The sequence below is a fragment of the Trachemys scripta genome, chromosome 9 (assembly GCF_013100865.1).
Source record: "Trachemys scripta elegans isolate TJP31775 chromosome 9, CAS_Tse_1.0, whole genome shotgun sequence".
NCBI lineage: Eukaryota > Metazoa > Chordata > Testudines > Emydidae > Trachemys > Trachemys scripta.
This window is the reverse complement of record NC_048306.1, coordinates 68,241,330-68,255,818: the sequence shown is the minus strand read 5'-3', so window position 1 is coordinate 68,255,818 and position 14,489 is coordinate 68,241,330. Positions and strand designations below refer to the sequence as shown.

At 40.5% G+C, this 14,489-nt stretch overlaps 1 protein-coding gene across 19 annotated transcripts in view; it reads left to right on the top strand.

Moving 5' to 3' along the window:
- Positions 1-14,489, top strand: part of DOCK10 (dedicator of cytokinesis 10) — a 239,284-nt gene that overhangs the window by 144,334 nt on the left and 80,461 nt on the right. For 12 of the 19 annotated variants that reach the window (XM_034780722.1, XM_034780717.1, XM_034780736.1 and 9 more), the window contains exons 15-19: positions 7,433-7,555; positions 8,665-8,766; positions 9,091-9,170; positions 13,439-13,626; positions 14,292-14,357. In XM_034780722.1, coding sequence (XP_034636613.1) covers positions 7,433-7,555; positions 8,665-8,766; positions 9,091-9,170; positions 13,439-13,626; positions 14,292-14,357 — 559 coding nt within the window. The remainder of the gene's footprint in view (positions 1-7,432; positions 7,556-8,664; positions 8,767-9,090; positions 9,171-13,438; positions 13,627-14,291; positions 14,358-14,489) is intronic. The other 7 variants (XM_034780726.1, XM_034780728.1, XM_034780732.1 and 4 more) reach the window with 1 other exon arrangement.

The following is a 14,489-nucleotide window of genomic DNA, read 5'->3' as shown; positions in this document are numbered from 1 at the left end:
TATTTATTTTATCTTTGCAGTAATGATTAATGACAATAATGTGTTTATTATTGTGTCCCCTCTCTTGTAACCCTTACCCTCTAGCTCTTGTTGTGGTTGCTTCCTGTCCATTTTCTTTCCATAGTACATCTGTGCATTCTACTCTTTCTCACTTCCTCCTTTCTTCTTTGGGACTTTTCCCTGCTTTCTTTGTTGCCTTCTCCTCTTCCCAGGTGTCATGGGGGAGTGCCGGTCCTGCAGTACCCCCCTGCAGGCCAAGTGTGGCACCGCAGATGTTCCCTGTCTGTTTCCTTCTGCATCTCCTCCACTTTCCACAGGCCTGTGCTGGAGATGTCGCTTAGCCCTCCAGCCACGTCACAAACAAAACTTAACCCTTTCTAGGGTAATAAAAGTCCAACTGAATGGTCCCAACAAACAGAAAGGTTCTTTTGCCCTTCAGTGGCTTCTCTTCAGCTCATCCTCTGGGCCCTGTTCTTAGCCCCTTTCTGGGCTTTGAGAGTCTCTGTCCCTGGGTTAGAGCATTCAGCGCCCAACCTGACTCCCTGGCAGTACCATTCTCAGTCCCTTTCTAGGATTTGCCCCCAGAGGTAGGGCTGGCCACATCTCCCCTTAAAGGGGCCAGTCACCTTGTGACACCTGCCAGCTGGATTCCTGCCTTCTGCCTTGGTTTTCTCCCTTCCTGTATTGTTCTCCCTCCCCTCTGTCTCTATTTTTCTTTGATTCCTTTCTTCCTCCTTTTCTGTTTTGGTCTCTCCTCCTCAACTTTGTCCTACTTCTCAATATTTTGCTGCCCAGAGAGCACTGCTCAGTGAGGTCCAGTAGCACTTCAACCACTGCTCCCCATTATGTTTGTAGTATATGCACCGAGTGGGGAATGGAACCTTGGACAAAGGAGTAAGGTCTGCTAGAGATAGAAGCCCTTTTCTTCTATAGCTCCTGTCCTGCCGTTGTGTTTCAGGAATGGTAGGGCATTAAATGGAGGCATTATAGAAGCAGAACAGAAGTTGGGGAGCAGCAGCCCCCCCACCACTTGACAGCTTTCTAGTTGAGTGACTGTCAATGATAATCAGGGGTAGTTGTAATGCACATGATGGGTCTGGAATTGGGGTACTCCTATCTGACTTGGAGCTGTGGTGCACCGAGAGGACACTGTCGCCACCCCCAGGGCAGATGGAGGTGGTGATTCTATAATTATAGAGGTGGGGAGGGAGGCAAAAGAACAACAAAGCAGAGCTATTAGAAGCACTCATTTATATTTTATTGGCAGATAGTTTGGTTGATCTCCAATAAAGTAAGGAGAGGGGTTTACTTGTTCAAGAAAGAGGAAGATAATTTCTTCTGCTGTACTGTACTCAGTTCAAGGATGCACACCAATATTCATCAGCTTTATATAGCTAAAGAACCATTCATCAAAATTACATGAATAGTTGTCCGTTGGTTTGGCAGAACAATTTCAGCATATAAGGGAAGGTATAATGGAGCTATATGCAGGCTAGGAGCCAAACATAGGTGTTTTTTTATTAACTCTCTCCTGCCTAGATCATTCCTGCTGCTGTACCACTGGTGTGGCAGGAGAAGAAACTGATGTTCCTTTGCACAAGGACTACTCACTGCAAACATGGGGAGGGGCAGAGGCAGAGTTGGCTGGTCACAGGGGGGAACATGTGCAGGGGCTGCATTGCTCCAGTGCATTGGATAGCTTGAGAAGCTTGGTGCCTCAGTCAAGAACTCCCACCAGAGCAACACTACTCTGCAATAACCCCATTGTGGGCCAGAACCTAGCAGACATGACCAAGCCCTTCATCAGCATCCCTAAACCCTCACTCCCATCGAGCTAAGTGGGATGTGAAATCTCTTGGCACCTTTCTGGATCAGGTTGTTAGTTTGCAAACTCAGCTCCAGTCTGGGTGCCAGGCTCCTCAGATAGAGCATGAGGAGAGTTACCTGCCTTGAGAAGGGATCTTATGAAGCCGATCAGCTGAGAGGGGAGCCCCCTAAGCTAGCAAGGAGAGAAATGCCAAGGAGAGGGGGCTTAAGTGCCTCAGGCTCCTCAGCCACAAACCCTCTCTTGGAATTAGGCATCTAAGCCAGGTAGCGATCAATCTATCGGGGATCAATATATCGTGTCTCGTCTAGACGCAATATATCGATCCCCGAACGCGCTCCCATCGACTCCGGAACTCCACCAGGGCAAGTGGCAGTAGCGGAGTCAACGGGGGAGCTGCGGCCGTCGATCCTGCGCTGTGAGGACGGGAAGTAAGTCGAAATAAGATACGTCGACTTCAGCTACGATATTTCCGTAGCTGAAGTTGCGTATCTTACATCGACTCTCCCTCTCCCCCCACTGTAGACCAGGCGGCAGTCCATGCCCTAGCAACCAAAAGCATCCCTCGCTGCTGCTGCTCGATATCTCTCTTGTGTTCTCTCTGTGTTTCCCTGTGCCCCCCAGATGTCTTTTGATCAATAAGGCAGTCTGCTGCCCCTCCACCTATTGGTTGCCTGCCTCTGGCCCTCCTGATGGGAGGGCTGGCAGCTCACAGGTGCTAGGCATGGTCTGAGCACACCCACAGGAACAGGACCCACAGATGAGATAGGTGCTTTCCTGCTTAATTTGAGAATCCTATTTTGGGGCCTCCAAGTCTTTAGTTTGTTTTAGAGTTCCAAGCTGCTCATTAGCTGTGGGACAACATCAGCACTTAGGTAGTTTTCCAAATGCTGACCCAAGGAAACTTAGGTGCCTACAGGACTTAAGTGGTAGCTGAAGGCTGCTTTGAAAATGTCAGTTGTGCCTAAATGGTGGAGTTAAGTGTCTAAAGAGGCAGATAGGCATCAAAGTACCTTTAAGGATCCGGACCCGAGTCACATTCAGCCTGCCCTCACTGAGTGTTTTTATCAATGAAGAATCTTGATACTGGTTCTACTCTTGGTCTGCTCCAGGAATGACAGTGCTTTGGCCATCTCACTGTGTAGTCTCGAAACTACAGACTTCTTTTCAACTGTGAAATATGCTGTGGTCTAATTATTGGCTCTTCTTAAACTTCTCAATCATTAATGAGAACATGGCAGATGACACAGTGTAGCAGAAACACATTAGTCCAAGTTCACTACATTCATAAACACATTGACAGCACTGGTGTTACGCCAGGGTTGAATTTGGTTCAGTAGGTCACGTTCTGCTCGCATTTATGTCAGTGTAAATCCAGAGTAAATCTGTCACCATACTCTAGTCTCACAGTGGTATAAGAACAATGAAGTGGAACAAACACTGATATAACAAGAATTTGATCCAGTAAAATATATTTCTAATTTTGTAGCTTGAAAATAGATATTTCCACAAGACACACATCACACCACACAAAAAGTGTTTTGACTATGATAAATTGCAAAAATCTTGGGTTGAAAATGTATTTTCCGCTTATTTATTTTCTGGCATTAACTGTGCTCCCACTAAAGTTTCCCTTTTGAGTTATTATAATTTAAAGCAATTACAGATGGCCACAGTGTGATTTTTACATATTCATTCACTCAGCCAAAATATGACAATTGCATATGTGTCATGTTGTCATTCGTGCAATTGGAACTCTGATTACTTTATGTAATAACAGAATTGTACGCAGCCTTCAGGTTGCTGACTCAGGTTTGTGCCAGGATTTCTCTCAGGCATTGGTCTCATTTGGTGCACTGTAGATTTTTGCAGATGACTGAAATTACACTATACATTAGAATTTCAGTGTGATACATCAGCCTTCCATTCTCAAACCTGCCAAGATTTGTAGATGTATATCTGGTCTCCATTTAATAGATGTGGGGAAACTTTACTCACTCAGATTAATTTTTACACACCCCTCTTGCTTCCAACCCCTCTACCTACACAGATTTCTTATATGAGATCCCATAGTGTGAACCTCATAACACCTTGCAAGGTTTGGGGCCAGATTCTCAGCTGATGTAAACTGACATAGCTGCTCTGAAGCTAATGAAATTATGCGGACTTAGGAACTGGCTGAGGAACTGGCCCTGTATCTCTGACCACACAGGTGAGCCATCCCTCCACAAAAAGAACAGGAGTACTTGTGGCACCTTAGAGACTAACAAATGTATTTGAGCATAAGCTTTCGTGGGCTACAGCCCACTTCATCAGATGGAACTGATGAATGCATAGCCCACGAAAGCTTATGCTCAAATAAATCTGTTAGTCTCTAAGGTGCCACAAGTACGCCTGTTCTTTTTGCGGATACAGACTAACACGGCTGCTACTCTAAAACCTGTCATCCCTCTACAGTATCTTAGCCAACCCTTAAGAAATGCCATACCAAGTTTAATATTCAATTATGACCTTTCTACAGATATTTTAACCTGTAGAACCAGTATAATTACAATGTAATAGCTAATGAAATCCATACTAAAAATTATATAGAAATGTTTAAAAAATTTACAAAGGATCTAATTATTTATTAAATTCTATTGATTTTCAGAGTATTTTGTATAGAACAATATTAAAGTTTAATTCATTTTTAGTTATCTAGGACTTTTCCATAAAGGAGGCTTCTAGTACACAAGCAACGATCAGTAGAGAGTCAATAAATTATTATTCAAATGCTAAATTCCTGGATTTTATGAGAGTTTTATGATCCATCCCTTTTTTTGAGTTAACTCAAATTTTGTTCAATGTCAGCTGTCATTCTGAAATACCTTTAGATTGCTTTCTATGGTTAGGGATTCTCTCACTCGCAAGTGTGCCTCATAGAATAAATCTATCTAGCAAAGTTTAAGACTGAAGTTAGTTAACTAGAGCTGTAATATACATAATGCTTGCTCCAAAAGCAATTCTTCAGCTTTTATTAAGCGCTAATAACTGAGATACCAGTATGATCTGGCAAGCAAAAAGCCACATAATTCTCTTCTCAATGTATATACATAAGCCCCATTATAACATGCCAAAAGGTGACCAAATTTTCTAACTGCACACACAAAATATGAATAGTAGCAAAATAGGCTGTAAAGATGGTTTATTGCAAGTGGGTGATTGTGGATGTAAGAATATATTTGCATACACAGTTGCCTATTTTGTTCATTCACGTGCGTAGTTTTCATGCAGTTGTGGTGTTCAGTGATTACACAAGGCTTGCACAAAATCTGCTTTATTCTGTGTTTGGTTACAACTGGCTGTGCGTAACAACAAGAGCTTCTCTGAAACTCTGTCTAGGGAGCTCAGTCCTTAAAGGTGCCACACCTAATTCCACAGCAGTTACCTGTTTGTATCGATATATTTATATTTTGTATGCACTATTTACATACCTTTTCTTTTTAATCTGCAGTGAAAGTCCATCAGTATGTTTGGACTGACATCCCCACCTTACTCTTCTAGCCTGGATGCTTTTAAGGCCCCAGTTGCTAGATCAGTGGCTCTCAACCTTTCCAGACTACTGTACCCCTTTCAGGAGTCTGATTTTGTCTTGTGTACTCCAGGTTTCACCGCACTGAAAAACTACTTGCTTACAAAATCAGACCTAAAAATACAAAGGTGTCACAGCACACTGTTACTGAAAAAATGCTTACTTTCTCATTTTTATCATATAATTATAAAATAAATCAATTGGAATAAAAATATTGTACTTACATTTCAGTGTATAGGACATAGAGCAGTATAAACAAGTCATTGTCTTTTAGTTTGTACTGACTTTGCTTGTGCTTTTTCTGTAGCCTGTTATAAAACTAGGCAAATAGCTAGATGTATCCCCAGAAGACCTGTGTGTCCCCAGGGGTATGTGTACCCCTGGTTGAGAATCACTTTGCTAGAGTAACTGAATGCATGGGGAACAGAGAGTGAGGAATCTTCCCCCAGCCCACGGTGACTCTGTAGTCACTCCACAAATTCTAGTAGCACAATGGAGGCTACTTCTTGGCTATTTTGTACATCTCTCCTGATAATCTGGAGACGTAAGGCTTTGGAGTATATAAACAATGCTAAAAGCATTTGATAAAACAGTTAGGTTACTTCCCTGTAGTTATGGAGAAATTTAATGTTGGTCCCTCCACCTCAGCTACATGAGTTATGACATTGTACATTTGTCCTTATCAGTTGAATCTTCTCCTCGGAGTTTACGCCTTTATTTGGTATCTGGCAATGTTTCCTACTGACATCAATTCTTTTTTCACTGGCAATATAACAGAGATGTAAATTAAGGAAGAAAAAAGGCTGGCTACATGGTTTGTGGAGTAGCCCTTTGTGTCAAAAGCATTTTACTTTTCTTAAGCACTTTTTTTCATGATGCAGTTGAATCCAATGTTCTTTGATTGCACAGCTGCTATAGTATCCAATCCAGCCAGAGTGTTTGAACCCTTGGGCAATTCAAAGGGCACTGGAATGTCTTAATTAAATCCTGAAAGTGGCAGTGAGCAGAAGTGGAAATATCTGAAAGTGATTTCCTGTGCAAGCAAAAGCTGATATGTATTTTTCTTAATTATAATATGATATCCCTTTTTCCATTTAATCTCCATTGTTTCTAACTAGCATTTTAAAATTGGTTATTGTTTATATAACTAAAAGTGTAGTTAGAGCTCTTCAAACATGTATTGAGACAAGTTACACCAATTTAAATCTACCCTTGTGATTCTGGAGAGGTGCAAAGCAGATTTAATGGGCTGGAAAATCTGGCTCAAGGTCCCTACCCCAAAGAAGTTACATTTTAAGTCCCCACTCCTGCAAAGTCTTACAGACATGCTTATTTTATCATAAGCAGAGCCAATGGCTTGGAGCTGAAGCTTTACAAATTCAGAAGGGAAATAAGGTGCAGTGTGTTTTTTCGGTTTGGGCTGTTGTTTGCTTGCTTGTTTGGTTTTACAGTTAAGACAATTAACCATTGGAGCGATTTACCTCAGGGTGTGATGATTTCCCCATCACTTAAAGTCTTTAAAATCAAGATTGGATGTCTTTCTAAAAGATATGCACTAGCTCAGTCAGAAGTTATAGGCTTGATTATGAATGACTTGGTGAAATTCTGTGGTCTGTCTTTTGCATGTGGTCAAAATAAATGATCAGAATGGTCCCTGTGAATCTATGAACTTTGTGCACTGTGAGTAATCTTAATGAAGTCAGTAGAACTATTCACATTGCATAAAATTAAATGTATGCCTAAATCTTTGCAGGACTGGGGCCTACATACATACATAAATTGTGTCCCTTTGGAACACCCAGAAGGGGTGCTTTTAAGGATAACTATATCCCCTAACAAAAACTAAGAATAGCATGTTTGCTTTGAAGTATATGCCCTGGAGAGCAATTTTAACTATCTGTTCCCTTTGACTTTTGCACAGAAATTCATACTGTGTCACAAGTGATGAACAATTATATGTGAATTGAAAATTCTCAAGTAATATGACTAAGCATGCCCGGCTGTCATCAAATATATGTTGCTTTCTCTCTTTGCAGACCAGTGTTTAAGGATAATCAGGGAAATGTTGACAGAGACTCCCGATTTTCACCATTGTTCAGGCAAGAAAGTAGCAAGATTTCAACTGAAGATTTGATTAAATTAATAGCAGAATACAGAAGGTAAGGAATGGGTCTGAGGTCAGCTTGGGAGAGGCCTAAAGTTATAATGCTATTTTCATTAGTGTCCTTGTTCGCACTGGTGAGTGTGCCAAAATAGCCATATTAAATGCATGTTTTTCACATTAGTCCATTGTCTGCTGAGCTTTCCAGGATAATTGGAAAGGCATTTGACATTAGTACACATTATTACAACTAAAAGGTAGTGATTCACGGAATAAGTGTCCATTAGGGAAGGTGCAGGTGGAGGAGCAAGCAAGAACACACTGAGAAAAGGAGAAATATACATGAAAATGAAAATAACCCTTTAACAGCTCTCCTATCCCTCACTATTGTTTATAATTGGGAACTCCATGGCAGCCTGTATAGTGGACATTGGGAGCATCTACTTTTCTCAAACGTTTGCCAGTACGTGAATTGTGAAATGGTGATTTGGCTTGTTCTCCTGTCACACAAGTGTAAATCAGGATTAATTCCACTGAAATCGATATATTTGCACCGGTGTGAGTGACAAGAGAAACAGTATCTTCCTGTCGCCTCACATCCCAAAAACAACCCACAAAAAGCACATTAATTTGATTAAAACATCACAATTCCATTTGTAGGAAATTCTTTTAGGACCTGATTCAGTGCTGATTGAAGTCAATGGAAGGACTCCCATTGTCTTCAGTAGGCTTTGGATCAGGTCCTTAATCCTCATAGTTACGAGTATATGGCAATACGTTCACTGACATCACCAGTAAACTAAAGTGTTGGCCATAGATGCATTAGTCAGCTTGTCTGAAGCATCTCCTTTTTTAGAGAAGAGCAAGGCCACTTTGGCATCCTCAGGGGCATCCGTGCAGACACAATGCCTGTGCCTCTGTCCCCTCTCAATATGGCTGCTGCAGGAGCCAGGATGCCCTGAGCTCCCCACAAGTGAGTGTTCTCAGAATTCCCATTAAAGGGGGGCATGTTTCAAATTGTAGAGCAGTAAGCTAATTGAAAAGCAGTAAGTTAATGCTGATGAGGTCTTCACTAATTCACATGCAAAAGTCCATGGGTCCTTCATGACTCTCTTCCATATGACTCCTTCCTTTCCCATGAATCCCTCTCCCCACAAAATCCCCAAGGAAGTACTTCCACAGAGAAGGCAGGAATGAAGCAACACTTCTCACTTCTGCACCCCTTGGTTTGGATCTGCTGGAGTCCAGTCACCCTTGGCTGAGGAGACGGTAGGGAGAATATGGGCCGAGGGTTTTGTGGGAGCATATGCAACTATTTTGCAAGTAGGAATTAGTTGGAAGTAAGATTTTCTGTTAATCAAAGTGTTGTTTTGATTTCATATCTATTAACCCATTTTAATTTTATTAGGAAAGTAATGCACTTGTTTTTCTTACACAGTTTGGTAGCTCTAAATACGGTTTACCTTTCACTATTTCATGATTTAAATGACTGGTGATATTTCATTTCATATTGCTCTCTTAAGTCAGAAATTACATCCCCTCTTGCATTCGCTACACCAGCTTCCTAAAATGTTTTCATTTTTGTCATTGCAGAGCAGAGAAGATTAGCAAAATACAGACCATACCTGGCAACCTAGACATTGCAGTAAATTGTTTCCCTTTGGAACACCCAAGTATGATTCAATTTTATAATTATTCTGGGTTTATAAAATTTAATGTGAGCCTTTAACATTAATTGTTGCTTTGTCACAGTTCTGGAAGACAGAAAAGAAGGAACTGTAATTTTTAGTTTTTAATTATTTTGGGGGTTTGTTTTGATTCTTTTTTAACCAATACATATTAAACTGTTCTTCATCTTTTTCTATGCCTTGAAGTAACCTATTTTGTATTGTAGAAAGATCATGTCCTGTGTTCATTTGATGAGTCACAACCTGTGCATGTGAATGGGCCTGACTCAAAGTGCACTGAAGTCAATTGAAAGACTCTAATTGACTTTCGTGGATTTTGGATCAGCCCCTGTAGGAAGTGTTGTTATTGTAGTTATGACAAGTCTCCAAACCCAAATTTATTTCATTTGTTCTCTTTCTACTTCAAGGGCCACCTCTCTCTGTGGCCCAGTCTTGAAAAAAGCTCAGTCCCTACCAAAATGGTTTGGCTGACTTGATTTTCTTTTTCTGAGTTTTTTGTTTTAGTTGGGGCATTTTGGATGTTTTTTACCTTTTTTCCTCACTTTTTAAGGCTAAATTTAAAATCAAAACACTATTGAAATGAAAGGTTCATCTCTTTTGATTTTGTTTTCCCAACCAAAACTATTCATCAAATGTGAAATGAATTTAACTAATAATTTCGGACCCTGAAAAATGCAATTCAGTGAAAAAACAATTTGTTAAAAATATTTGCCAAGCTTTAGTGAGGAATGAAATTAACAGCCAGTCATTCTGTTATGATACAGTCACTAGAACACCAGACTAGCTGAGGCATAATCAGGCAACCCAGGAGGGAGGTAAGATTCTTAAAGGATGTAAAGCGTTTCTCTCTAATTATATATGTTTTAATTTATACTTAGCATTTTATATTTGCATCAATTTTGAGAAATTTTCACATAAAGTTTAACTACAAAATAACTTCACAAAAATGTCAAAGGTATTTTTTTTAATAAAATTAAGGGAAAGTTCCCCATTTTGTTGCAAATATCACTCTAGGCAAAACGCCCTCTTTCACACAGATTTCTGTGATATGTTGTTGCCTAACTCCATATTCACTTTTGATATTGGGTTTTTCAAAGTGCATGTGGAAGTTATTTTTTCCCCAGGGGTGCTCTATCCCTGCTCTGTCCTAAGGCCTGTCCCAACTCCGCCCCCTCCCTTGAGGCTTCGTCCTCACTCTGCCTCTTCCCGCCCCCTGCTCCAACTCCTCCCCTGAGGCTCCTACCCGCAGCTCACTGCTCTCTGCCCTCCCCCGAGCACCTCCCGCAGCCACCAAACAACTGATCCTTGGTACCACCGAACAACTGTGGCTGCTGGGTGCTGAGCATCCACTATTTTTTTTCCCATGGGTGCTTTAGCTCCAGAGCACCCCCAGCATCAGTGCCTATGAAAATTATTGAAAGTCTGAGGGAGCTGGCCACCTAGCTCTTATTGGCTCCATTGAAAATCCCACCCTGAACTATTAATAACAGTTTTAACAGCCCTTTGGCATCAGAAAATTTGCCTTCCTCTAAGGGCCTGATCAAAAGCTCACTGCAGTCAATTTAAAGACACCTCTTTACTTCCGTGGACTTTGGACCAGGCCTGAGAGCAGCTCCATTTCCATGAAAATTTTAATTATTCTTAGCCAATGCTAAGGAAAGTTAATGAAAAGAGAGTTGGCCAGCAATCTCTTTAAAAAGTTCCCAGTAAGACTGTCTCTCTAAGAACTGACATTTCACTGCTGAGGATTAGCATCAGTTTGCATTATACATCCGAAGGAGAATCTCTGTTTTAATAATGCTTGATTTACAATATGTCCAGCAAGTGCCTGAAGTACTGAAAATTAGGAGAAGATGTCAGTGTTTAACCTGATATAAAAGCCCTGTCCCCTCTGCTGACTGATGAAAGGGAGCCAAACATATGTACATCCTGCAAGGGGAGTGTTGGCAGCTACGTGAGATGTCCCCCCTATGGTATATAGCCACAAGTCTCCCTTCTGCAAAATATCCATGCATCTGCCAAACAATTCACAGAAAGGAATGCGGGCCAGAGGGTGGGGTAGGAAGGCAAGCAATAACTGCTATAGTTGGGTGTTCCCCCTTTTATCTCAATTAAATTCATATTTTAAAAAAAACAGGGCTCTGAGGCTCCACTCAGTGGAGTCACAGAGAATAGCTAGTGGCCTAGTAGTCAGTAGCACCATGGCCAGACGTGTGTGTGTGTGTGTGTGTGTGTGTGTGTGTGTGTGTGTGTTTGCATTGAAAACGACTTCATACACTGGCTGGGATTCACAGTTCCTAAGGGGTGGTGATGGTGGGGTAGAATGTTCCTGAGCCATCGCTCTTTAAAAGCTGCAGTGTTTTTGCATTATTTTCTCCCCTTTATGGTTAATTTGACACAGTAGGGAAATATATGGATCTATATCACTATATTTTGTGAGCTGCTAGAAATGCAATACATTTCAGGGGAGGGTCTGGAGTCCTCAAGATTCTGTGTTAGTTTCTATTTTGTTGGTACCTAGTTTTACCTGTCTCTTTCTGAGAATCTAACAGAGACCATCACTGGTATAACAATGGTGCAGATATTCAAACATGGAGATGGTCTAATTCTAGAGCTGGCAGAAAAAAATGACTTTTTTTTTTCTGAAAACTTTTACAAAAAGTTCATTCCTTAGTTTTGTTGGAAATGTTTACATTTTTCAGCAGAGCTCTTCCTAACTCATTTAAAATAGAATGAATAGGTTGAAGGTAATATCCCATTATCCTCTTAAGGCCTTTCATTCCTATCTTATATATGGTTTGTTTCAATCAGAAATATACCTATCACTGCTGCTAGCCCAGTGGGGCTAATCATTTGGAGGCAGTAGAGCAATAATGTATCCCCTTCTCCAGAGCAGAGTTCCTGGACTCTGTCCAGCCAAGTGCTCATGGAAAAATTACTGGACTCTACTATGCAGGCCAAGACATCCTAACCTGGGATCAGAATCTTCCAGGATGATGGAATGTTAGTAATTTGGGAAAGAACTCTCACAAGCCCGAGTGTGACCATTGAATTTTTCATTGGCTGATGGCTGGATTCTTGAGGTCAGCTAAAGTGACCAACTTCATGGAGCTAATGAGAATAAATCAGATAAAGAGCCGCTTATGGTAGCCATTGGCCCATATTGGCTGGTCAGTACTAAGGGAATGTAATTCAGCTATTCACCTTTGACACTACTGGTATTGATTAGGAGGTAAAGAACAAAGGCTTCCATGAATGGCACTTTCTAGCTTATTTCAGGAATACACCTGACAGCTATGAATGAAAATGACTGGGAGCAAGCATGAGAAATTGGCTGGAGGGAAGGCTGAACCATTTAAGTTTGTTAAAAAGAAAATATAGTAACTGATCAGAGAAACAGCCTTCACATCTTGCTGTTACTCAATAGTCCCATAGAAGTTTTATTCCAGCCTGATGGTGGCATGACTTCTCATTGTGGAGGTTCTCAAGGGAGCAAGGGGGAGAGTTAGGATGTAAAAGAGGCCGGGAGAGCTTGCTTGCGTGATCTGACAACCTCTTGGTTGGCTCTAGAGTTTGTAGGGTTGAGCCTCAGGTTGCTTTTCCTTGGAAAAGGAATCAGTGCCTCTGACCCCCTTGGACTTGTGAAGTTCAGACAACCAGATATTTCCCTACTGAGATCGAGCTTGTTGCTGATTTAGTAGCATACACTGGAATACCAATCTGTGCTTTTGTGACGTCTGTGCTGAGTTACTCTGCTGTCTGGATGACAGCAGACTTATGTTCATCAGCTATCTCTTGAACTGAATTCAGATACTCTGATTCTCTGATGTATTAAATCTGGTTCTAAGTAACGTAGCTCTTGATTTAATTGGCTGCCGGTTAGATAGCAGATGAACTTTAAAAAATAAATGAAAAAATGGGCTAAATAGAGATGTTAACTCCATTAGAAACCATCTATTTTAATGACACTTCCGTTGCATTTAGAGCTATAACTTTGCTGAAATTATAAGAGTTGGAATGACAGTACTATGCTTTGTCTTGGATACTGTATATTTAAAGGTTATTCAGTGCTATATTTAACTTAAATGTAAATCAGTGCAATTACTATAGATTTACACTGGTGTAAAAGGGGATAGAATTTGGCCCTTTGTGTCTCGATATTGGATATTACATCCTACATACTTATTATTAGTGTATTTATAAAATGACAACTTCATTTTTTGATTGATTTTTTTTATTTTATTTTTTTGAAGATTGTGTAACATCATCTTTTATCCCAATCAAGCCATTTAATAATACAGAGGAGCATCAACCTACGGTGGAAGTGGAGGAATTTGTACAAGAATCAACAAAATATTCCCGGCCTTATAGAGTGTATAAGAACCAAATATACATCTATCCAAAACATCTCAAGTACGATAGCCAAAAATGCTTCAGCAAGGTACTGTAAGCAACAATTTAGGGGTCTGATTTTGCCACCCTTAAGTCAGGTTGAGTTGTCCCTTAATGCATGAGTGGTCTCACTTAAATCAGTAGAACTACTCATCATAGCTAAAGGGAGGCAGAATAGGATCCTAAATTACTGAACTAACTTACAGTCTATTTAATTCTTTATGGAACCTTCAAGCACAGTAAGTATTTCCTGGAAGTGATTTTACAGATTAAAGGAACCTTTTATGCTATGAAGGCATTTCAAAGAAGATGTAGTGCAGTAATTTCTTTTTCGGCAATATTCTAGGGAAATATATTTTAATATAAATATGTATACAGATGATCCTCTCTTAAATGAACCTTGAGAGCTATATGCATATTCATACTGATTGAATATGAATTAAACTCAAGACAGGGCTAAATACTGGTCCCTATATGCTCTACCTTTACACAATGCATTTGCAGCCTAGTTTGGTGCCTGCAAGTTCTTCTCCTTTTTACACATTTATTTCCAGTGAGCTTTGGGGGGAGCTGCAAGTATTTAGGATATGACTCGTCATCCATAGTGTTCTCCAGATTTTAAGTAGAACCTGTTATATTTCACACATCTTAGTTTGTATGTATTTTAATGGGCTAACTATTTCTATTTACACTTTTAATGCATCACTGTTGCAGGCACGGAACATAACAGTGTGTATTGAAGTTAAAAGTTCAGATGAAGAAGGAGCCAAGCCAATGAAGGTGAGTCAAAGACAAAGTACATTCACAGAACAATGTGTCAAAAGAGGTTTCATATGAAACCCAGCAATTGAGAGTATTTTAATCAGGACTATTTAAAGTGTGAATATTGTAATATATTCTAAGTTTCCATAA